The sequence below is a fragment of the Grammomys surdaster genome, unplaced genomic scaffold, assembly GCF_004785775.1.
Source record: "Grammomys surdaster isolate TR1022 unplaced genomic scaffold, NIH_TR_1.0 1129, whole genome shotgun sequence".
NCBI classification, from domain to species: Eukaryota; Metazoa; Chordata; class Mammalia; order Rodentia; family Muridae; genus Grammomys; species Grammomys surdaster.
The window spans coordinates 721,400-745,621 of record NW_021605548.1 but is presented as its reverse complement, the minus strand read 5'-3'; the positions used below and the strand labels follow the sequence as shown (position 1 = coordinate 745,621).

Here is a 24,222-nt window from a genome sequence, read left to right as displayed (position 1 = left end):
GGAGTGGCGGGCTCAAGTGGGCATTGTTAACGGTCGCCCGCCCGCCGGTCAGCTTGCCTACAGCCACGTTCTGCCAGCGTCTGCGCTCGGCACCCATCAGGTACTTTCTGCGTGTGTGTGCTCGGTATCCCCGACCGGGCGAAGGCCGGCTTCTGAGTCGTTTCTCTGTGGACTACCTCGGCAGTGTTGCGGAGGTCCTGGAGGCGGGGAAGGTGGGCCGGGCTACCTAGCGATGCCGCTAGTTGCTAGATGCTTTGAGCTCCTTGTCCTGCCGGGTCTAGCAGCACCTTGATGGAACTGAGTCCTTAGGTCCGCTGAATTCTACTAAGTTGCCTGAATCACTCGCATCTACTCCTGTGCACAGGCCTGTGAAGGGAGGGAGCAATAAGATAGTCGCTGTGATCTTCTCTGGTTTTAATAACTATTTCAGTTTTCAATGAGGATGATCCTTGGTGAGCAAACACAGACACTTGGGTCCCGCTTGTCATTCCTCTCACTAGAGTGAGTGTTTGAATTGGTACTGAGTGATGCTCTAGACAGGGACTCTCAGGTATCTCCTGAGCTCTCCCACAATCGACAAACACTTTTAGATGCTGATAGTTGCCTGGATCTTGGACTCTGAATCCAGACAAGAATTTTATCTGCTGGGTTACATATGTGGGTATTTGTTTAATGCTTAAAAAAAATACAGTGTGTTCCCAACGTGACAGTTTTGTTTTTGGAAAAGTGTGGGAGCCCTAGATGGAACTGCCAGCATAGCTCACCCCTTTGGGCCTCCAGGGATAAAGGGGATGGTGCAGGGTTGGAGATAAAGAAGAATCACAGAGAGAGACTCATTAGTTACAAGGGGCAGCCTTTGGGGGTGTGATGGGGTTTGCTGGCTACTGTGGATGATGAGGACAGCGCTGAGTTTTCCAGGCTCAGAACCAGGCTGTGTGTGATAGAGTTACTTCCTGCTCCAGAGTATTTGCACAGTCCCAATGTGGGCAGGTAGAGAGGATAACGAAGAACAGGGAAAGTTCTATTTGGGGAGTTGGAACATGGCCATTGGTCCATGATAGATATGGCTTTCTCTGGGGTGAGTGAAAACCTTGTCTTCAGGTTAAGGAGTGTCAGTAGCTAAGTGAGAGAGACACTCAAAGAGATGAGCATGCTATGGACAACAGCCTCTGAGCTCAGCTTCTAGGCCTGGGACTAGAGTTCTGGGGAGTCTACTTTAGTCTGAGAAGCTCATCACATGAGCAGCTAGGAAGACAGTGGAGGGAGAGACTGCAGCACTAAGAGCTGCCTTTGACCTGTTGTTAATGCTTTTGCTTCTAGAAGCAAGAAGACCATGGTTCTGTCTTACTTGATGCAGCTTCATAAGCAGGATGTGGTGAGCTGTCCCTGACAGAGTGAAGTCCCAGAAGAGCAGCCAGGCAGCCACTGGCTGGGAACCCTTCCCTGGCCTCCAGGGGGTTTCCTGCTTCCTAAGAGCAGCAATGGAAAAGCCTACAACTAGGAAAAAGAAGAGCCAGGCTCCAAAGGAGGAGGCAGGTGCACAAAAGGCCACTGTCAAAGGAGAGAAAACATCAAAGGGGAAGAAGCCAACCAAGAAGCCAAGAAAGCCTCGAAAACCCCGAAAAGAGCGTGTCCTGAGTCCTGAAGACGAAGCACATATCTTTGATGCCTTCGATGCCTCATTTAAAGATGACTTTGAGGGTGTCCCTGTGTTTGTTCCTTTTCAGAGGAAGAAGCCCTATGAGTGTGGTGAATGTGGACGGATCTTTAAACACAAGACGGATCACATCCGCCACCAGAGAGTTCACACCGGAGAGAAGCCCTTTAAGTGTGACCAGTGTGGAAAGACCTTCAGGCACAGCTCAGATGTCACCAAACATCAAAGAATTCACACCGGCGAGAAGCCCTTTAAATGTGGGGAGTGTGGAAAAGCCTTCAACTGTGGCTCCAACCTTCTGAAACACCAGAAAACGCACACTGGAGAGAAGCCTTATGGCTGTGAGGAGTGTGGAAAATCCTTCGCCTACAGTTCGTGCCTCATCCGGCATCGGAAGCGTCATCCAAGGAAGAAGCACTGAGCAGGGCAATCTACAACTGTGGGTCCTTGACGGACACCTGATGATGGTCCAGAGTTGTTCTGCAGTGTGCCCATCTGGCCGCCAGTCTCTGTCATTGAAAGGAAAATCTACATCAGACCTGAGAGCCCACAGAGGCTTTCTGCCCTTCGAATCTACACCTTGTGGTATCACGGTGCTCCCTGGAGCTTCCTGAAGCTCTAGCTATTTTCCAGACTACTTTATGCTACTCAGGGCCATCTCTGGAACAGCTCTGGGTTGCTGAGAACTTTAGAGCTAAAGAGACACCCCTGTTGGCAAGGGCCACTGCCTTTGCTGCCTGTCTGCACCAACCATGTGCTTTTGTCTCTTCTTTTGAAGGCTTCTGGCTCTGCATGTCCAGCCCCATGTAGTCTGCTAGGGGCAAGGAACCCTGAGGTGGATGCCAGGTAGCATTCTGACCAACTCTGAGACTAGTCCCCTTGGACAGCACCAAGTCCTGCTCATCTCTGTGCAGCCAACTTCAGTGATCATTTCTCTTTTCTGGCTGAAACAACAGTCTTTGAGCTCAACCCCTGGGCCTGGAACTGGGCTGCACTGCATTCCCTTGTCCCAGCCACATCTTAGACAAGTAACCTGGAGCCATCCAAAGTCTCAGCACACCCTTGCACCCTGGCATAGTGGCAGATTTCCTAGACTAGGTCTTGTAGCTTCAGGGTGCCATCAGCAGCTTCTATCCACTGCACCTTGAAAAACAACTGTGGCCCCGCCCCATAGCATCTGTTCATTCAGGTCAATTCCACTTCTTGCTGCTTAGCAGGGCAAGACCACGTGACTGTGTCTACCACCTGCCCCGAGTGCTCTGTGAGGTCTGTGTTCTAAAGACAGCAAGTGACTGCTGACCAGGAGGGTAAGTTGGGGGAAAGTTGTCAGAGATTTAGACATAAGGTAACAAAAATGGCGTTAGTCTTTGGGGACTCTGCCATGAAGAAAGGGTCCTCAGCCAGAAGTAGAGAAGGGCTTGTCAACAGGTACAGAAACCATCAGAGAGGGCACTGCCCAGGTGATGCAGGTGGTTATGTTCCCTGGTAGGAATGTGTGACCAGGTATGGTAGTTAATCTGCATGGTCAACCTGACTGAATATAGAATTACCTAGGAGACACATAGGTGTGTTTGTGAAGTACCAGGGAGAGTTAGCTGAAGAGGGAAGACCTACCTAAATGTTGGCACTATCACACAGGCTTGGTTCCTAGACTACATTCAAAAGGAGAAAGCTGGGCCATTGAGACGGCTCAGCAGATAAAGGCATTTGCTTCTCACAGAAGCCTGACAATTTGAATTCAATCCGGGAACCCATGCAAAAAATGGCAACAGAGACCCAACTCTTCAGAATTGTCCACTAACCTACCCCTGACCCCATGCAGACAGCAGCACTAGAGACAGACACAGAGATTTCAAAAGAAAAACTTGAGCATTTATTTACCTGTCTGCTTCCCAATTATAGTAATGTCACACTCCCTACCATGGTGGTCTGTATCCCTTCAAACCAGGAGCCAAGGAAACCCTCAGGTTGCTTTTTCAGACAGTTTTCACAATGACAAATATATAATGAGGTTAGCCATCCTCTTTCTAGGAGCTGAAACAACACTGTGTGTCTCTGATGCCTCCTGTGGCACTGACCTGGCCAGGTTTGCTGATGCACCAGGCTGCTTGTACTGCCCCTCCCTATGGGGCAGAACCTTCCAGGTAGAGGTTTTCCCACACTGCACTCTCCTTATGCAAGCTTCCCCAGGAGTATTTTACCAGTCTTGATGCCCATGGGAGAGGAAGACTTAATCTAATATGAAAATCTGATAAAGTGAAATTGTGAGAAAATGGGTGTCAGCTGGTGTAGGAGCTGCGTGGCATACTTGGGCAGCATGGTCCTGGAGTAGAGGGGTTGCTCACACGCTCCGAGGACATTGGAAACCTGGAGTGCTACCAGGTGGCAAGGCAGCGTTCTGGTCCCAGCCTGTAGCCCTGTCCTTAAGGTTGTGTGCTAAGGTTTTAGGGTACAGAATCACAGTTCCCTCAGTATTAAGGGGACACCAAAGATCGTATGTGTTCATACACACAGAGAGGGCCACTCAGCAGGGTGGCCCAGTGTCATTCCACATGAATTTTGTTCTTGTCTTTGCAGCCACACAGCCACTCACCTGTGTATATACTGCACAGCCCTTAAAGAGGGCACAGAATGAGTGGGTGTGGCCATGCACTAACCAAACATGGCAGAAAGAGGTACTGCCATGACTTGTTTACCAACCCATTTGTTTTATTGTTTATTCTGTTGAGATGGCGTCTCACTCTAACCCAGGTTGTCTTGGGTCTCACTGTGTAGCCTAAATTGGCTTCACTCAGTCCCGCCTAAGCCTGTGGAATGCTGGAGTCATAGACATGAACCATCAAACATGGCTAAAATAGATGCATAGTGCTCCCTTGAGGTCTGACTTTGACTTTGTTTGTTTGTTTATTTAAGACAGGGTCTTGATCTGTAGCTCAGGCTGCTGAGAACTAACTGTGTAGCCTAGACTGGCCTTGAACTCACCATGATCCTCTGCTTTAGCTTCTAGAGTGCTGGGATGTATTGGCATGCACTACCACACATGATTTCTGACCCCTGTACTTAATGAGACTGTAAGAGAGTTTGAGCCACAGAGAGCTTTCAGACTTGGTGTTTCAAGCCCTCTGTAGGCCTAGCCCTTCAGAGCTAGAGCTAGAGGCTGGTCAGAAAGCTGGCTTAAGGACATCTGGATCCCTGGGTGCAGGAACTGTACTGGAACAGTTTGATGTTCCAGGAGAGTGACCATGTGGACACAGACTTTACAACAACCAAGATTAGTCAAACACAACCAAAGGCTGCTTGCATTGTCTGATTTGATTCAATTTGTACAGTGTTCTGACAACTCTTGTCATTGGCAGGGAGAAGTGTCACTTTTCGTGGATGCATAAAGAGCCCTTAAGAGAAACAGCTGGTCCCAGCTCAGCCACTTCCTAACTGAGCCACATGGACCCTTTCTGGGTTAAATTACAATTAATCTATTCTTTTATGCCTTTTCCACATTTTAGGATGTATAGGACAGACTCAGACAGTGTCATTCAGTCAGATACTAGCCCCAGGTAAGCCCTGAGAGATACTGCAGCAGTGCCTGGGAGGCAAGGTTGAGTTATCCTCTCCCTCCCCTCCTCCCCCTCCCCCTACACACACACAGGTTCATTCATGGTCGCTGATTTGGCTTGTGTGGTCTTGGGATGGAACCCAAGGTTTTGTGAGTGCTAGGCTGGTGCTCTGCCACTCAGCTATACCCCAGCCCAGGGTTCTTTGAGTTTTGTTTTGGAGTAGACGAGACTGGCCTCCACTCACCAAGACCCACCCGCCTCTGCTTCCTAGACTCTAGGATTAAAGGCCTACAGCAGCACACATAGCCAGAGAACCATGTTTAAAGCCAGTGTCTTGATCCACGAAGAAAAAGGAGGTGGCGAGAGCATGAGTCTGTCTGCTGCAGCCTCCTCCTTGCCTGGATCTGGCAATGTTGGATGTTCTGCTGAACCTTGTGTCTCAGTGTCCTGTCATCCAGTGGGGAGGATGGTGCCCAACTCTGAAGAATCAGCTAGAATTCTGTGACTTGGTGTGTGAAAGTTCAGATGTGGCCAGGAGTGGTGACACACATCTTTAATCTCAGCAGTCTGGAGGCAGAGGCAAGTAGATCTCTGAGTACGAGACCAGCCTGGTCTACATAGCCAGTTCCAGGATAGTCAGAACTATGTAGTGAGACCCCTGTCTCAAAAAAAAAAAAAAAAAAAAGGAAAGTAAGTCCAGGTATTGCACTGACTTGTGCCTGTGGTTTTACTGATGCAAAGTTCTTCTTGTGTGTTGGCATGCTTTTACATTGTTTTGTGATTATTTGTATGTGTTTGTTTACCACATGCATGCAGTGTTCTCAGAGGCCAGATGGTCTCAGATACTGTTGGATTCTCTGGAAGTGGCGTTACAGTTTAGTCATCTTGGAGGTTCTAGGAACCAAATCCTGGTCCTCTGGAAGAGCAGCCAGTGCCTTTAACTCCTGGGCCATCTCTCCAGCCCCTTGTTGGCATTCTTAATGAGAGCAGATACTCATTCACAAACACGGAAGGCTAGCCTGCAAGCTAGCAGCCCTGGATGTTCCCTACCCAAGGGGGACAGCTGAACTCAACAAAGTCAGCATGGAAAACAGTGAAAATAAATGCAATTCATGATTATAGAAAAGTCGTACAACCAAACCAGCAGGAGGAAGTCATGGGACAGCCCCAGCAGAAGGAGGAGCATGTCAGACTGCTCGTGTTGCCCTCTAAGCACATGTGTATGTGCCGCTGGGTCTCGGCCCACAGCTGGAGCCCCACATACCTTTGTATTTTTTTGCTTTTCTTTGGGTAGCCAACAGAACCAGTTTGCACTTAACCCACCTTTCCCTTCAGTGTGCTGTCTCCTAGAGAGTGAGGAACTGCCTCTTGTCATTTACAAAGACTGTTCTTTGTTTTTTTCTAGGCTGTTAGAGCAGATCTCTCCAGTAAGAAGCTCAGAGAACTCAAGAGAGTCACTGTCTACCTCTACCACAGAGCACAGCAGAGACCCATTGGGTCATGCTCCAGGGAGGCTGTTATCACAGAATCCGTTGGCACCAGGAAAGCTGTAGGTGAGTGAGTTCAAGGAGGCCTTTTGGACACCATATGGTGACTACAGGTCACTTTTGCTTGTTCCCACCCTGAAGTTCAAGATAGCCACATCATAGTATTCATAAGCAACCATTAGTTCTGGCTCACAGAAGCCTATGAAGAGTTCCCAGCACCAGCTATCTACTTCAGTGAAAAACATTGTGAACAGCCACCCGGAAACACATGAAATCTTCAGAACCTTCCAGGTGTCTTAAGATGTGTCCTGGGGCAACTAAGAACACTCCAGCAAAGTACTGGGATTCTAATTACAGAAACATACTCAACTGCAGCCAGAGATGTCATAGAAGTCCAAGGCAGTCCATTTATTAACACCTCAGCTGCCATGTCCAGTGGGCCTTGTTGTGCAGACAGAGTCTGACAGCACAGCTGCTGCTGAGCCTCACTTAGAACAGAGAGCATTGCCAGAGCCTGACAGCAAGCAAGTGAATGAGAGCTCTGAGCTGTAGTGATATCCGTTCCTTCAGCCTTCTCCCAGCCAAGAGAGAAGGCGGAAGCCACCTCAAGGAGAGTCAGAAGTAGCTCTGGGCTGGGTCCAGGACTCTTCTACTTGAGGAGGCCAGTGGGTTAGACTTGACTAGCTGCCTCCTTCTGTTTCTGGAAGTCTAGCTCCAGAGCACATGTGGGCTCCTTTCCTCCTGACCTTGGATCTGTCATCAAGACAATGATTTCCTGTGCCAATGAATTGGGACATTAGGATGCCCTGAAAAGGAAGGCAGAACTGGGGCCCTAGGAAGAAAGGCTCTGTACCCTGACTCAAGGGACAGATGCTCTATGGCTTCTAGGGAAGACTCAGGGGAGTGGGGTCACCTCTGGTGGGAACCCCAAGTACAGTGCAGACAAGGAGACTGGTCTATGCGCCACATTTACCTTCAGGCCAAGCGATGGGGCCCACCTTCAGCCTGCACTTTCCAGTGCCTAGTGCCCGTGGAGTTGGATGTTTGCTTTCTCCTGGGTCCTTCTCAAGGAAGACAAGTGGATTGACCTCCTGACTCAAATCCTGTAGGACTAATGCTTTCATGTGACAGCTCCCAGAAAACACCTAGGTGAGGCTGTTTCCCTGCATCCAGGCCTGCAGTCGTTGGCTTTGGACCTGCAGAGGGTTCCTGGCACCTGCATACTGGTAGCACCCAGTTGGCCTGTCCACATCTCACCTCAGCCACATCATGATCTGGTGGAACCTCTTTCTTGTATCTGGCTGGTGCAGACACCCATGTGTCCTAATGCCTCACTGCAGTGAGCGGTGCATTCCTCTTAAACAGCTGCAGCTATGGCCTGTTGTGTTGTAGCAGATGCTGTCCCTGGTCTGGTATTGCTGTTTGACACTTGTTAATGCTTACACCCATGTAATACCCTTGGTGCTGTGTCAGTGTTGTGCACATTGGACCAAACATTCTGCTTCGTTGTGCACTTGGTGGCTTCCTTCATATGTGACTCCTCTGCTCCATGGACAGTGGCACTGATGCTCCACGTTGCCTTCCAGTTGCCACCATTGTTCTGTGAGCAGGCGCTGTTGGTGCTGCTCCTGGACATCTATTTTCTCATAAAAGTAAATGTGTTTCCAACTTGCTTACTGTGCTCTGTTGGGTTCCCTACAGTGTGGACAAATGTCCTCAAGGAAACCACCAGCTTTCTCCACTGGAGACAGCTGCAAGACCAGTGTCCCAGGTAGTCACTGCTTCTTGGGAGTGCCTAGGATACTTCCAGTGACCAAGCTCATGAGAGTATAACGTGTAATTCAGAAAAGTCACCACTGCTACACCATGGGTAAGGGTAGAGGCTATACAAAAGCAAGACATCGTCCTGCTTTTCTGACCCCAGATCATGGGATGCCAGGTTACAGTTTAGTTAGTTATTCAGTACCTGTATTGAGGACCTGAAGGAAACCTGGGAGGTATCCATTCTTTCTTCATTTAAGGCAGTTGTTCTCAACAAGGGGTGATCCTGTAAGGGACACTTAACAGTGCCTGGAGACAGTTTTCTTTGGAGGATCTTGTGAGAAGAGGCAAGGATTTATCTAAACCTCACAATACACAGGTCAACCCCAGCACAGCAGCAGGAGCACTGGTGCCATGCTACCATGCACCAGTAATGGAAGCCAGGGGCTGAGTTAGGCTTGCGGGCAGCAGAAGTACTAGAGGAACCCCTCTCTTTCCTGGCCCATTGTCTCACAGCCTCGAGACTAACCTTAAAGTGAAGGAAAAGGGTCATTTGAGCTTGAAGGTCCTAGAGTAGCTGGGATAAAAATAGTGAGTCCCTCATCTCAAAAATGGGGTGCAAGGGGTAGAGCTGGAGGTGTAACTGAGTGAAACATACCCTTGGTACCCTTGAGACCCTTTGTTCCAGGTGGCATCCACAGAGTTGTCAAAAAAAAGGTGGGGGGCGTCTGGAGAGATGGCTCTGATTAAAAGCACCAGTTGCTCTTCCAGAGGACACATGTTTGAGCCTCAGCACCCACCTGACAGCTCACAACCATCTGTAACCCCAGTTCCAGGGCATCTGTCTCCTTTTCCTGCTCTCTACAAGCCCAGGCATGTAAGTAGTACACAGACATATAAATAGGCAAAAGGTGAAAAGTAGATCCCCCCCATTGAGAGGTGTCAGTGTGTCCGGGACAGTTGGAATGACATCCACGATCTGGAGAGAGATGCTAGTTAGGGCTGTTCTGTCTGTCCCTTGCTCATCCTGTTCCAGGCTTCCCTTGCTTCCCACATCCCACCCTGCCTGCTCTGGTCCAAATTACTGCTAGCACTTCCCACACCTAAGACCTCTGCACACACATTTCTTTTGAATATTACCTCCCTCTCACCTGTCTCCTTTGCTAGCACCTCCTTAGGTTAGCTTGGATATCAAGTCTCCACTCTCCAGGCTTCCACCAGAGAAGACTACTGGGCTTGAGTATAAGCCAATAGAAAGTCTTCATTAGCCAGCCAGCAAGTATACTATGTGTTTAAGATCCCATTGTAGCCTCAAGGCTTTCTCAGGGTGAGCTGTTAAGCACAGAAACCATATCTTGGATTGACATACCTCAGTTAATAAGAACAGTTAGCCAGAAGCAGAACTACTGAAGTCGAAAAGCAAGGTTAGTATGTTTAGAGACTTTCTCAGAACTATGGACTTTGCTGAACTAGGTCTTTGAGGGTTTGTTGTGATTTTTTTTTGGGAGGGGGGGTGTTTGTTTGTTTTGTTTTGTCCAGTGGTGATGTCTATGTGCTGTGTTTGACAACATGAATGGTACTTTCATTATGAAGTCAATATAGATAGTGCTAAGGACCATTAATTTTACCAAATTGTTACATAATTGGCCATATAGTTTAAGATGCAGGGCCCCAGTGCTGATGTGTGAGGCTTTCTCCTTTTTATGCTAGGTATCCATCTTGGTACTCAATAGCCATTCTAACTCCAGTCCCTGGAATATAAGTTCCCAATTATCCTGACTCACTCCCACCCAGAAATGTACAGCCATGACCATCTATCTACTTGTTATGACTTTTTTGGCTACTGTACCCCTCTTATGCAGACATTCAGGCCTATTTTGAGGTTAACCTTGATTACCTAACTTTGGCAGAGCAGCACAGCTCCTGGCTTGCTTGTGCAGACACTCGATGTGGGTTTTGCCATTACAAATCCTTCCCTTCACACAGTATTCTCTAGTTTGGCTCAGAGACTGGTGTCCTTCTAGTAGTTTCAATAAATTTATTACTAATTATAATCCAGATTGAGTCTGTGGTCTTTTCCTGGGGTGTCTTGAGCTCCCTAGCATTTAGGGGCTCATCCAGGATCCCTGGGAGATCCCAGATCCAAGGTCAGGGATCTTGAGATAGTCCCTAAGTGGAAACAAGTCCAAGGTGAACTTGAAGGCCCAGGGGAACCCCAGACTGTGATGACCACAAATTTGTAAATGCCCAGCACTTGTGAAACAGGCAAGTGGCTCTCTGAATTCCAGCCCAGTCTGTCTACAGAGGAGGTTCCAGGGTATCCATGGCACACAGAAAAGCCCTCTCTCAGGGTTGGGGTTGGGGGATAAAATTTACAGCCAATGCACATTTGAAACCCAGACCAGTTGGTGAGTTGTTCTGTTCTGGAAGTCCTGACATCTAGGGAGACAGGGGAGATTGGACGAGATCATAGGCTATTTCCAGGGACAAAGCAAGAGACCTCCTCCTGTTCCCCTGGTTCTGCTGTATGGGTGAAGGTGGCCACCACGTGTCTGTCTGTCTGGTCTCCTCTGACTGTGTGGACATTCTGTCTTTTTAAGTTGTTTGCTTTTGTCTGATGGATTTGTTTACTAATGTGCTTATAAGTTTTGTTTTAGACATGGGAGCCAGACCACCACCACTGGCTTACTCTGTCTCTGTCCCTCTCAATGGCTCGGTGAGCCTGCAGTTTTAAGTCTCATGGGTTTCTCACAGATGGTTATCTCTGAGCTTTCTTTATTCTCTGCTTGCTCTCATCACTGGAGTCAGTTTTGTGGAGATTCAGTTGTCTTTGGGATATAGATAACACTGAAGTACTACTTTATGCTGTCCTACTGTATTAAAGAACCTGACTCTGGGGTTGTGTTATGCCCAGCTTGCCTGACCCAAGCATGCTTGTTTAAAAGTTTTCTTCAGAATCTCTGTCTTGGGTCAGACAGGCCTCCTGCCTCTGTCAGCAAAAGGAAAAACCAAACAGCCCAGGAAAGACACCAGGTGCTTTAAAACAGCTAAAAAGTAAACTGTCCAACAGAGTTACAGCTGCTTACCTCTTCTCCTTTCCTTGGTTTTACTTAGCTCTCTCAGACTTTTGTTAAAATACAAACTTATCTCAAGACTTGTAAGACTATTATATAGACTTTCTGTGCCTTAAGATTTGTAAGTTTACTGGATATGGTTAAAAATCTGTAAACACAAAAGCAACCTGATGCTAACACTTTCTGAGTTCCCACTAGTGTCTTGTTTGTATAGTTTTCTGTTTAATGGCCTCTAGGTTACAGATACTTACATTACTCTGCAACTTGATGACCTTATAAGGAAAAAAATACCTATGAAGCTTTTCAGGTTGCCTGCCTCCATCTGCAGACACACAAGCTGGTTATGAAGTAAATGAAACCCAGTGTTTAAAATCTCTCACCTTTAATCCCAGCACTTGGGAGGCAGAGACAGGTGGATCTCTGAGCTTGAGGCCAGCCTGGCCTACAGAGTGAGTTCCAGGACAGCCAGGGCTACACAGAGAGACTGTGTTTTGAAAAACCAAAAAATAAATAAAAATAAAATATCTCACTAATAACTCCAGATATGCCTGCTTAAAATAATCAGAGCTGAGTTTGTTGAAAGTTAATGTTCCTTCCAAAACAAGGAGCTAGACAAGGTCATTAGACCTTCACGCCAGTATCCAGTCACTTCTCCCAGCTAGTTGTATGCAATTAGGACCTAACTGCACAAGGCCTCAAGGTTTTCTGGAAAAACTCGGGTGTGCAGGCTAAAACTGGGTAAAGGCTGCACCCAGTTGTCTAACATCCCTTAGGAGAAACTTCTTACAACAAATGATATTTTATTTGTTACTGTTATGTCTCCCTTAAAATTTTTAATTAAAAATTTTTAATCGAAAAAGATTTATATACAAACTAAAATGGTCAAATGTAATTACAGATATTTAGCTCCGATTTCTCCCCCTGTTTTGGTTCTTGTTAGGAAAAAACAAATGTTCCCCACATCATGGTCATAGATATTCAGAGTTCTTGATAAAATGTAAACTTTGTTTCTCTCAGGATCTGAAGGACTATTGGGGCGGGGGGAGATGACGTGATTGGGGTGCTGTAAAATTCCAAGCAAAAAATTTTGTAACGATCAAGATTTACAAATTCCTAGTGTTATAAAAGTCTACTCAGGTTAACAGAAACTGACTTTAAAACATATACCTAACCACTTATGTCTTCCTTGACTGTGTTCAATACTGATTTTAAAATAACATGTTTGGTAACTAAGATATATCTGATAATAAGGTTTATTAATTCCTTAGGACTATTCAGACTAGCAGAAACTGACTTAAAGATGTAGGTCTAGCCTTTTCTGTCTTTCTTGACTTTGTTAAACATTAGCTATTTGGATGAATTGAGTCATAATAAAAACTTTGATATAAAAAGATTAAAAAAAAAGTAAGACTCCCAATCTCTCTGTGGTATTTATGGTTTAATGTTTTATTTAACTGCTAGAGGATTTTCAATTAAATCTTCGATTCAAATTTTAAAGGATAAAACTAACCAGAGATAAAAATATAAAATCCTAATCTTGTAAAAACTACTGAATTGTAAACCACGAAAGATAATTAAGACATGCACGTTAATGGTTAACCACCTTCTAAATGATCAAATTCTTTAATGGGCTCAGAACTGTTTATAATCATGCTAAGTACATTTAGAGAGTGACAAGTTTTAGCCTTCTGTATATGATCACAAATTTAAGCCCAAAGCAAAGAACTAAAACCAGTAATGGTGAGAGAGTTCTGCCAACTGCTGGTCTCTCTGCTGAGAAAACAGTGTGAGGGGTCTTCTAAATACAATCACAGTGAGATTTGATCACACTGTGAACGACAATATTATGTTAGTTACTGGGAGGAAGAAAAAAAAAACTGTTTCTAGTTGTGGCGTAGCTCAGCCCTTAGTACACACCTTTAATCTCAAATAGTGAAGGTACAGTTACTTTGTACAGGGAAGCACCCATGTTTGAAAGTGATGTCTAATTGAGTGGCAGAGAAAGTGACTGCTACTTTGTGTCAGGGAAAGATTTGAAAGAACTCTCAGGAGAAGAGAGGAAAGGGGAAAGACCTAAAGGACTGTGCAAAGAGAGGAGGCAATTCTAAGGGACGATTTTACAGTGACAGGCTACAGAGAGACCAAGCTAGACACAGGTGAAGAGAGAATGAGCCAGAGAATGAGAAGGAGCAAGAAAATTAGACATATTGCCGAAGTTAGGATGAGGCCAAGCAGAACAATTTGGGGACTTGGGGGTGCAGGTTGAATCAGTCATCTTGGAGAGAAGTTTGAGTCAAACAGCTGAGTTGAACCAGCCAGCCAGCCAGAGATCAGAAAGAGCAAAAAAGGGTGAGCTTATTCAGTAGTAAATCTCAGAGGCTGAAAACATTCTAGGCCTAGAAAAGATTGTACAAAGGCTAGAAACTTCCAAGACTAAGCCTAGGATGAAACCAGGTACTTGGGAGCTGCAGTAGTTACTTTAACTAAAGTGAGTTTGGCCCACATACCTGGTTTCATCTTTCAGTGACAGTAATAGGTGAGCACCTGTGGATCATTATCAGGCAAGAGGATTGCAGGACTGATGGCAGTGGGTTTCTCAAACCAGACTTGGTAGTCCAGGAATAGGGCCTGGTACTGGGTCACACAGCCAGTGTTTTGGTTCATCAGAGGGCACTCGACAATGTGGAATGCTTTAAGATCCTAGCCCAGAGTTAAGTTGTTTGTTTGATTGATTGATTAGACAAGCAGAAGCTGCCACAGCTCTTAAACAGGTGGGCAATCCTGTGGTTACAGGGTCCAGTCCTTTGGACAGGTATGTCACAGGGCACTTCCATGGCCCCAAGTTTAGGGGTTTAAAAACCCCTTTGTAATGTTTGTCACAGTGGGGGTGGGCTTTGAGGTCATATATGCTCAAGCTACGCCCAGTGGGATAGAGAATCTCTTGCTACAGATCAAGATGTAGAACTCTGAGCTCCTCCAGCACCATGTCTGCCTAGATGCTGTCATGCTTCCCACCATGGTGACAATGGATTGAACCTCTAAACCTGTAAGCCAGCCCCAATGAAATGTTTTTCCTTTATAAGAGTTGCTTTGGTCATGGTGTCTGTTCACAGCAATAAAACCCTAAGACACAGATGAAAAGGTTTTGAACATCTGGAAGTGCTAGGACTGGAGCCAGAGCCCAAATACTTGTGTCTCAGTCAAGGTTAGGGGCTCACTGTCCCCCTACTCTTGTGCTGGTGTATACAGGCCTTGCTATTTCCACAAACTATGGTATCTAGAGGAAACAATACCTAGCCACACCTACGGATTGGGATGTGAAGGATGGCAGCAATCCTCCTCTGAGACAGGGTTCTTTTGCCTCCCCACAGCTGGTAGTCAAGATATGTAGCCTCTGATGTACAAAGTTGGCCTTTCTTAGCTGACATTCTGTAGCCCAATTCTAACTCTTGCAGCAGTCCCTCAGTGGCCCCTTTATAACTTATTTTAGTTTTAGAGGCTAGGAGGAGGTATGGCAACAGTAAATAAGAGTATATAGTGTAAAAGTATGGTCCCAGGACACCTCTGATGGAAGAGCAGGTCAACATATAGTGTCTCATCAAACAGATCTGAAGAATTTTTACATCCTTCAGGCAACCTGGTCCAGGTAAGTTGCCTACTGTAACCTCCCTCTGGCTGTCCATGTAAAGCATAGATGGGTTGTCTCACCTCGGTCCATGGGAGGCTGAAGAACACAGCTTTCAGGTGCAAGGCAGAGCACACCTGTTTCTCTGGGAGATCAGACTCATGAGAATCAGAGGTCCCAGGTTTCTTCACAGACAGGAGAGGCGTGTTCCAGGGTGACTGGCAGGGCACCAGGATGCTGGTCTCTCTAAACCAGGCAGTGTAGACTGCAATTTCTCTTTGTGATTCCGGGCTCATTGGGTATTGTTTAATCTGGATTCGGTTGGCTGAACTGGTTAGTTGAACAATTATAGGAACTTGGTGTTGGGCCAGTCCTAGTGGGTTGGTTTCTGCCTATACTGCTGGAAATCTTTGTTGTCAATGTGAGAGATAATACAACTGTATATTTTGATTGGAGGCAGAGCATTCAGCTAGAGATTTTTCTTCTGACAGAGGGCAGGACACCAAAGTTTTGCAGGGTATGTGTAAGTTTAGTTGCATCTCATCATCAGAGAAGGTGATGGCGGCTTTCAGTTTATGCAAAAGGTCTTGTCTCTCAATTGGTTCTCTGTTGTTAAACACCTTTTGAGCTACCTTCAGCAACTGGAATCTATTTATACCTTTAACAATTTTAACTTTTGATTTAATAAGCTTTTTAGCAGCTATCTTTACTCTGGCTAAAAAAAAAGACCTAGTGAAAATATTTTAAAATATGTTTTAGTTAGGGTTTCTATTGCTATGAAGAAACACCATGACCATGGCAACTCTTATAAAGGAAAACATTTAATTGGGGCTGGCTTATAGTTTCAGAGGTCATTGTCATCATGGTGGGCAACATGTTGGAGTGCAGGAAGACATGGTGTTGGAGAAGGAGCTGAGAGTTCTACATCTTGATCCACAGGCAGCAGGAAGTGAACATCTGAGACCTCAAAGCCTACCCCCTAGCAACACACCCCAACAGAATCACACCTATTCCATCAAGGCCACACCTCCTAAAAGTGCTACTCTTTATGGGCCTGTGGGAGCCAGTTTTATTCAAACTACCAAAGTTCCCTTGATCAGTGTTGGAAAGAAGGGAAAAATTTATTCTACTGGGGGCTGCATTGTCCAGTAGTGAGGCTCCTGCCCAGCATGAGGGGTGGTTTTTCTCCTTTTTTTTTTTTCAGAGAATAGAGAGACTTGGTTGAAAAGGGTACATAAATCATGGAAGAAAGGATCAGAGTTTCCTCTTTGCTCCTTCCTTTGTCTTGCTAGAAGCAAAGCAGGCTGGGGAGCAGAGGGAATGTTCATCAGAGAACAACCCCTCCCCATTCATTCTCACCTCCACCCCCCCACCCCCCCACCCCCGTGCATTCTGCTTAAATGGCAGGGGTTCCTAGATGAGAGTCCTGACCTCTCCCCACCTCTACCCAGGGAGCATGAGCAGGACAGGCGAAGGCGTTTTTTGGTTTCTCTGGGCAACCTGGCAGAGTCAAAAGGATTTGAGTCCCCAACAAAAGGCATGGTTCTTAAGCTGGGGGTGGGGTGAGAGTCTCACAGCCACTGGTCAATACTGGAAAACAAAGCTGACAGAAACACATTGAAAGGCAGACAGAGACACATACATAAAGAGAGACACACAATAAAGACAACAGAGTGGTCTCCACACATTCTAAACACTTGAACAGACAGGAGGAATTCAGTGAACATCTCACACGGATCCTGGACACAGACACATCCGATCTTGCCCATATGCTCAAACAGAAGGCAGACTTACCTCCTTAAGTGATAGACCAGGTGACTTTCTAATTTGTTTCCTGTGACCTCCTCAGCCTGTGCAGGCTAAGCAGACCTTGAACATTTGCTACAATAGGCCTTATCGGCCTAAACAGAGACATCTGCCTTGGCTGTAGCTGTGAGTTTTGACTTATTGGAAATCACGAGCTGCCAAGAAATAGGAACATCAGATTGGCTGCTGTCCTATTGCTACCCTGCGTTACTGTTCTGGGGATGGATTTTGTGGTTTTTTTTTCCTTTATATATGCTGTGCTGAATATTAAACTTTGAGCCTTGATCAGACAGAACAGTCTTGGCTCCTTCTTCTCTTGTCCCCCGTCCTTTTCCAACCCTCCTTTCAGGTGATCCCTACTCCACTGTAAGCCTCTGGACAGCTACAGGTGGCACCTTAACAGGGCCCTGAGAAATGCTGGTTTGGTTGGAGCACTCCACAGGACAAAGTGAAAGTAAAAGGCAATTCCGAGTACAGGTAAGTAACTATAACGGCAGGCCCTTACCCAGTGCCACCCCACCTAGGACAGTCACAGCACAATGGGACAGGGCAATACAAAAAGTGCTTTTGTTCGCAGCCTAAAAGGGCTGCTTCAGGCAAGAGGAGCGGGTTTTAAAAAACAAACATTGGAAAACTTCTTAGCTCAAGTAGACTCATGTTGTCCTTGGTTCCCAGAAGTAGGAATGGTAAATATATAAACTTTAAAAAAAACATTGAAATATGCTTAACAGACCATTACACTATTTACGGACCTGAAAAGGTCCTGATATATACTTTTTCTTTGTGGGCTTTAATCAGAGATGCTTTAGACCCTTGCCACGAGTCTCAAAAAAATAAAAAAATTAATTAGACAAGCTAAAGAAAAATTAGGGAAGTTAAAAAATCTGGGTGCTGGGGAACAACTATCAATAACTGCTACAATGCCTCCTCCCCCTTCTCTGACAAAATTCCCAAAAAAAGAAAGAGATAGAGTTAGACCTTAAATATGAGAGAGAAAATGGGTTTCAAAAAAACAGTTGTCCCCTGCCTGGGACACTTTGACAAAGTGAAAGAGAAAGAAAATGAACATAAGCTATTTCAGAGCTCTCCTTGGGACAGGAGGAAGTCGAGAGACATCCTACTTCCTCTCTGGTTCCTACTGGAAAAATCCTTAGTTCTGGTTCTGGTTCTCTCAGGTAGGATATCTGGGTCCCTTTAGTGACACATCTAGTTCTCTTCCCTCTGTCTGTTGTCTGTCCTTGGTGCACCAATATGTCCGTGTCTGTCGATTTATGTCTGTTATAATTTTATGTCTACTTACAATTGTAAATAACCCATAAAACGGTATCATTAAAAAGTTGTCCCTCAAAATATGGCCAAATAGCCCGACATTATGTCAAAAATTTGTTTCTACTTCAATACAAGAGGTTAAGACTTTAAATCCTTCAGTATATATTATCCATTATATAGATATTTTATTAACTGATCCCTCTAAAGAAGTTTTACTACAGGCCTTTGCTCTGATACAACGAGCTTTAAAATCTTGGGAACAGAAGATTCAAAGACAAGATCCTTTTCTTTTCTTTTTTGCATAAATAAAGGCTTTATTGGTTAGTTTGGATGAATGACAGACTGGTATAGGCTCAACTGTTTCACATATTTAAGACCCCAGGATGACAGACAAGGCTAAGCTTATTGGCAATGGGCAACAGGAAGGGAGTGGGAAAGACCTGAAGGCTTCTGAAGTTTAAGAAAGCTATCGGGACCAAAACCAACGTCCTAGGAGCAAATCCAGGATGGAAAAGGGATCATCTGAAGGTGAAGATCTCTGAGAGGCTGGATCGCTTCTGGAGCTGCCATGGGCTTCTTGATGGGTCACTGTGGTCTCTCTCTGGTCCTCTCTGTCTACCACAGTGTGGTATTCCTCCACTGTCCCATCTGGCTTAGTGATCTTGGTCACAGAGATGCTTTTGAAATACGATTTGGGCTGGGGTTGAAGAAGTGGACACAGACCTTCCTGGAAAACCTGGGAGTCAAGATCTTTGTCTTCTTTGGCTCTAGAATGGGGACTCACAGGCCATGTATCATCCAACCTATGAAAAGGTCCCTGGAACCCCGAATCTGGAGCTAGTTTGGGGGATTCGAGTTTTGCATGACTCTCCAAGACCCCTCCAAGATCCTGGGCTGGTGACTTGAGCATTGAGTCTCACAGTGTCTGCACCTCCCGCAGTCTCTCACCAGGAGTTCCTGATTCAGGACCTGGAAGTTTTGTACAAAGTTGGTAGGTGATTCTGTGATAGGAAAGGCCTTAAAACACTTTAAATCTTTTAAAAATCAATGTCTGTAGACTATTCCAACTACTCTGCAAGTTCTTTTATTCATCACTAACCCACTAGAAACCCATAGGTTCACCCTCAGGGAAATTCACACACCAGGAAAGTGGGATGGCAAGGTCCAGGCCCCCATCTCACTGAAGATGCTATTAAAATCTCGTACTAGATCATCAAACCCAAAGTTGCCGTGGAATCACATCCCTCCTCTGGGGCTGAAGCTGAAACCGAATTCCTCTGGAGGCTAAGAACCATCAAACGCACAGTTCTCTCGACCCCACACGCCTCTGTCTTTCTCCTCTTCGTCGTCATCATCATTGTTATCACCTCCAGTCATCCCTCCAAAAAAAAAAAATATATATATGTGGCTCCGAGGTCCAGGAAAGCCGAAAAGCCTCAGAAAAGATCAAAGATGCTCATTCCAGTAGGGGTACTAGAAACTTTGAACATCTGCAGCCCACGGGCAACACGAGACCACCACCAGCTAACGCTGCCCTGTCGGATATATGACAATATCCTTTTCAATATTTGAGACATCAGTTAAATCCTAAACAAATTGTGACACAAAAAATTGAAATAAAAAAGATAGTTCATTTACTCTAAATGATTTTCAAAAGCTGTTAAGAGATGGTAATAGGCTAAAACCTCACCTTAAACTTGCCACATAAAAAACTTAAAACTGTTTAATATTTCTCAAGGGAATAGAAATCCTAATTCCCCTAGACAATTAACTGACTAAGGACAAATAACTTTACAAAAAAATAGAAGGAAAACTATTAGCCAACAACAAATACATTGTATAGACTATGACCAATTGTTGGCTGTTTCACAGAAGTCTTTTGACAAAAAAGACCATTAATGTAGATTCATCTTTCTTCATCTCCAAAGAAAGTTTAAACACCCTATTCTAAAGCTGTTACTATGTTAATACAAAATTATAAGACAAAATCAAAGTATTTTAAAAAAGAAAATACTCTTTTCTTTTATAGGCTCTTTTATTCAAGAATAAAAGAGTCTGATAAAATATTCCTTATTCCAAACAAAAATTAAATTGCATATTACAAAATACTGATATTTGGTCTATTACATATACAAAGTTTTTCAACAAATTTGATAATCATTATCCAAAAGACAAGTTATTAAAATTTGCCGCTATACATACTTTTATATTTCCTATAAATTTACACATATGGCTGATAGAAAATACGTTTGCTATATTTACAGACAGCTCATCCAATGAGAAGACATCATATATAACTAAATCACATGTTTATTCTCTCCAGTTTCCCCCCTGCTTCACAAATAATTAAATTACATGCTAAATAATTAAATTATGCCACTGTTGGGGGCTGGAGAGATGGCTCAGCGGTTAAGAGCACTGACTGCTCTTCCAGAGGTCCTGAGTTCAAATCCCAGCAACCACATGGTGGCTCACAACCATCCGTAATGAGATTCGATGCCCTCTTCTGGTGTGTCTGAAGACAGCTACAGTGTACTCATAAATAAAATAAATAAATAAATCTTTAAAAAAAAATTATGCCACTGTTTTAAAAAATGTTTAAAAAAATCAAACTTTTAATTTATATACTGATAGACAATATATAGCTCATGGTTTAAAATTGCTTAAAATTGTTCCTTTTTTTTAGATACTACTAATTCTCCAATTTTACAATTATTTATACAAATACAAGTACAACTTAATTTAAGAAAATACACTGTTCCTTACTTTATAAGACATTTAAGGCCTCATACTAGATTGCCTACACCCCTTAGTGAGGACTAGATTGCCTACACCCCTTAGTGAGGACACTATCACGACAGGTTTACATACCAAACAGATTATAGGCTTTACACAAAAACAAGTAGCCAAACAATCTCATACTTTACATCATCAAAATAGCAATAGTTTGAGACAACAATTTGATATTTCTAGAAAATGAACACAGCAAATTATAAAGACTTGTCCTCAATTTCTTCATATACAACACAGTGGTGTTACTCTTTGAAGACTCATACCTAGTCAATTATGACAAATAGATGTTACTAATATTTATGATTTAAAAAAAATAAAAAATATACATGTGACTATTGATACCTTCTCAGGATTTCTAGTTACAACTGCTTTAACAGATAAAACAACTAAAAATAAAATTAGTCATTGCCTACATTGTTTTTCTGTACTTGGTGTTCGAAATCAGATTAAGACAGATAATAAAACTATTATAGTCAGACATTTGAGATGTTTTGATAACAATTTAACATTACTCATATTACTGAGATTCCTCATAATCCTCAAAGACAAGATATTATAAAACAGGCCCATAAAACTTTAAAACAATATCTTCATAAAATAAAAAAAGAGAAAATTATATCCCCATACACCACGAAATTATTTAAATCACGCTCTTTTTATTTTAAAATTTAGATGCCAAGGAACTCTTTGAATGTCTATGGCACCCTACAACTAGGAATACTTATGCCTAGGTCAGATGGAAGGACACACTTACTGACACATGACATGATCCTGATCAGGTATTAATATGGGGAAGAGGACATGTTTGTATGTTTTCTACAAAATGCTGAAGGAGCATGCTAGCTGCCATCGTGGTTAGTGAGTCATGCTAATGCTGGGATAAAGAATGATGCTGATCCTGAGTTGCAGGGTGACCTGACAACGATGACAGGGAAGCTGTATTGGGCCTATGTCCCTGATCCACCCCCTTTACATCCAACAGTATCGGAAAGCTCAGAACTTGTGGTAACGGTAAACAACACTAAGTCAATGGATATGCCTGCTGGAGGAAATGTCACTGTCAGTAGAGAAATTAATTACCAAGGATTGGGAACTTGTGTTTTCCTAAGCTTTTCAAAGCGGAAGATGCTGAATGTCGGAGAGTATCTCTTACTACATTGCAGAGAAAAGATCGTGACACATGCAAAGATGGTTTAAATGGCATTCGAGTAACTTTACTCACTGGCCTAGAGACTGAGGGATACCGGGCACTGCAGGATTTTCCTCATTGTGGGATGAGGGAATGCACAAATGTCACAATTCCTTGGAAAAGATGTGTGGGGAATAAGTCTGTGCTTTATCAGCCTCATGGGACTGACTTCAAGATTTTGGACTGGTCAGAATATAGGGGAGTGGCTAGTATGACTAATTATGCTACTGGCTCTCTGTCTCCACCTATCTCCTCACCAGCTTTCTCTGCTGGACTCTGCTGGACTCACTCAGGTCATCAACAAAGATACGTATAGAAGTTGGGTGCTGTCTTGGATGATGTGAGTGCTCAGCCTGAAAGATCAAGCCCAGCTTGAATAAAAGAGCCTATTACAACATGTATTCACATGCCTTATGTCTTATTAGTAGGAGATATTAAAATTCATCTACATTCTAAAAATGTGTCTTGTGTTGGCTATAATTTGACTAATTGTCTTTTAAGGGCCTATTCTAAACATTCTGTAATGATTTTACAACAACCTGCTTTTGTGATGGTTCCTGTAAATATTACTGAAGATTGGTTTGATGACAAAGGTTTGTTTACAGGTAATTAAAGAGTTAACAAAGGCATTGGCCAGGCCTAAACACATGATTGGTTTATTATAACAGGTGTTGTAGCTTTGATTACTTTAATGGCCAGCCCTCCTTTCAGGTGGTCCCTACTCCACCATAACCCACTGGGTGGCTACAGGTTCCTTTTGGGGAGCAGGTGCCAGAGCTCTCCCAAGGCAGCAATGATCAAAGGGGGTCCTCGGGACCTAGAACATCTCAGGTTGTGCACCTCCTAGGAGCTCCCTGACCACTGCATTCTCCCCTGCTCTGAGAGCATTTGAGGACCAGCCCCTGCCCTCACCCCTGTGTATCAGGGTCTGGTCTCTGGGGAATCTCTGTGGGACCTCCAGAAATGTGTGTTATCCAGCAGAGAAGGCTGCTTAGACATGGGTTTAAGCCAACAAAGTTTTATTAGCTGGCCAAAGACTACACGGGGTGTTCAGGACCCCAGTGTAGCACCGAGCCTTTTTCAGGGTGAGTTTTTAAGCACAAATACCATATCCTGGGTTGGCATACTTGAGTTAACAAGAACAGTTAACTAGAAGCACAACTACAGAAGCCAAAAAGCAAGGATAATACACTTCAGGATTTCCCGCAAGTATGGACTTTGATAAATTAGGTCTTTGTTTTCGTTTTGGCAGGTGGGTGATGTCTATGTGCTGAATTTTATGGCCTGAATGGTACTGCCACCATGGAGTCAATTGTTTTAAGGTCTGGGGCCTACTAAGATCTGGGAGCCTGTGTATGGGTCTCAGAACCTCAAATAAGTGATTCTAGGGTTAACTAGCTCTCCTGCCTGGAAAAGCTTGGGAGGTTTTAGGTGAGATGGAGCCCCCTGCACTCCTGAACACACCCTAGAGGGCCAGCTCTAATCAATCGGTTGGATAGCTTGTGTTGAGTGTGCCCTAATTCTCTATCCAGCAAACCCAACAGAGGCCTTTTCTACTACTTTGCATTTAAGAATGCAAACCCAAGCACCAAGCCTGGAGGTTCTTCCTTAGCATCTGAGTGTGAAGGCCAGGGTCTCCAGGCCCACTAGGCTGAAACTCAATTAATATAACCTGACTCCTTGACACTCCCCTCCCCTAAGAAATGTATAGCCATGCCCATCTGCTTGTTATGATATGACTAACTGCTGGTTTGGTTTTCTAACTTGTTTATGCAGACATTCAAGGACTATTTTGAGATCACCTTCATAGTGTAATCTTGGCAAAACAAAGCTATCTGTGGTTTTTGCCCTTAAAACCTCTTCTTCCTGGACCCACTTCTGGGCAGCACGTCTCTGATATGGGTTAGAGACTGTGGCCCTGCTAGCAGCCTTAAAATTTTGCTTCATTATAATCTGAATTAAGGGGGTCTTTTCTCATAGTCTCCTTAACAACTGGCTGTGGCTCAG

At 44.4% G+C, this 24,222-nt stretch overlaps 1 protein-coding gene and 1 pseudogene across 2 annotated transcripts; one reads left to right on the top strand and one right to left on the bottom strand.

Annotated features, from left to right (window-relative positions):
• Zfp41 (ZFP41 zinc finger protein) lies at positions 1 to 17,397 on the top strand. 2 transcript variants are annotated; one of them, XM_028783459.1, is made up of 4 exons: positions 1 to 100; positions 1,321 to 2,964; positions 6,617 to 7,847; positions 17,314 to 17,397. In XM_028783459.1, exon 2 carries the CDS (start codon positions 1,482 to 1,484, stop codon positions 2,076 to 2,078), a length of 597 nt encoding a protein of 198 aa, XP_028639292.1. In that variant the 5' UTR covers positions 1 to 100; positions 1,321 to 1,481; the 3' UTR covers positions 2,079 to 2,964; positions 6,617 to 7,847; positions 17,314 to 17,397. The 2 variants fall into 2 exon arrangements, with proteins under 2 accessions (XP_028639292.1, XP_028639291.1); XM_028783458.1 differs by lacking the exon at positions 17,314 to 17,397 and having other exon boundaries at positions 6,617 to 8,366.
• A 1,302-nt stretch (positions 17,398 to 18,699) lies between these two features.
• Positions 18,700 to 19,693, bottom strand: LOC114634859 (annotated as a pseudogene).
• Positions 19,694 to 24,222: the final 4,529 nt, after the last annotated feature.

Excerpts from the sequence above, each read along its gene's own strand:
- Zfp41 (XM_028783459.1), top strand. The coding sequence starts at position 1,482 with ATGGAAAAGCCTACAACTAGGAAAAAGAAGAGCCAGGCTCCAAAGGAG.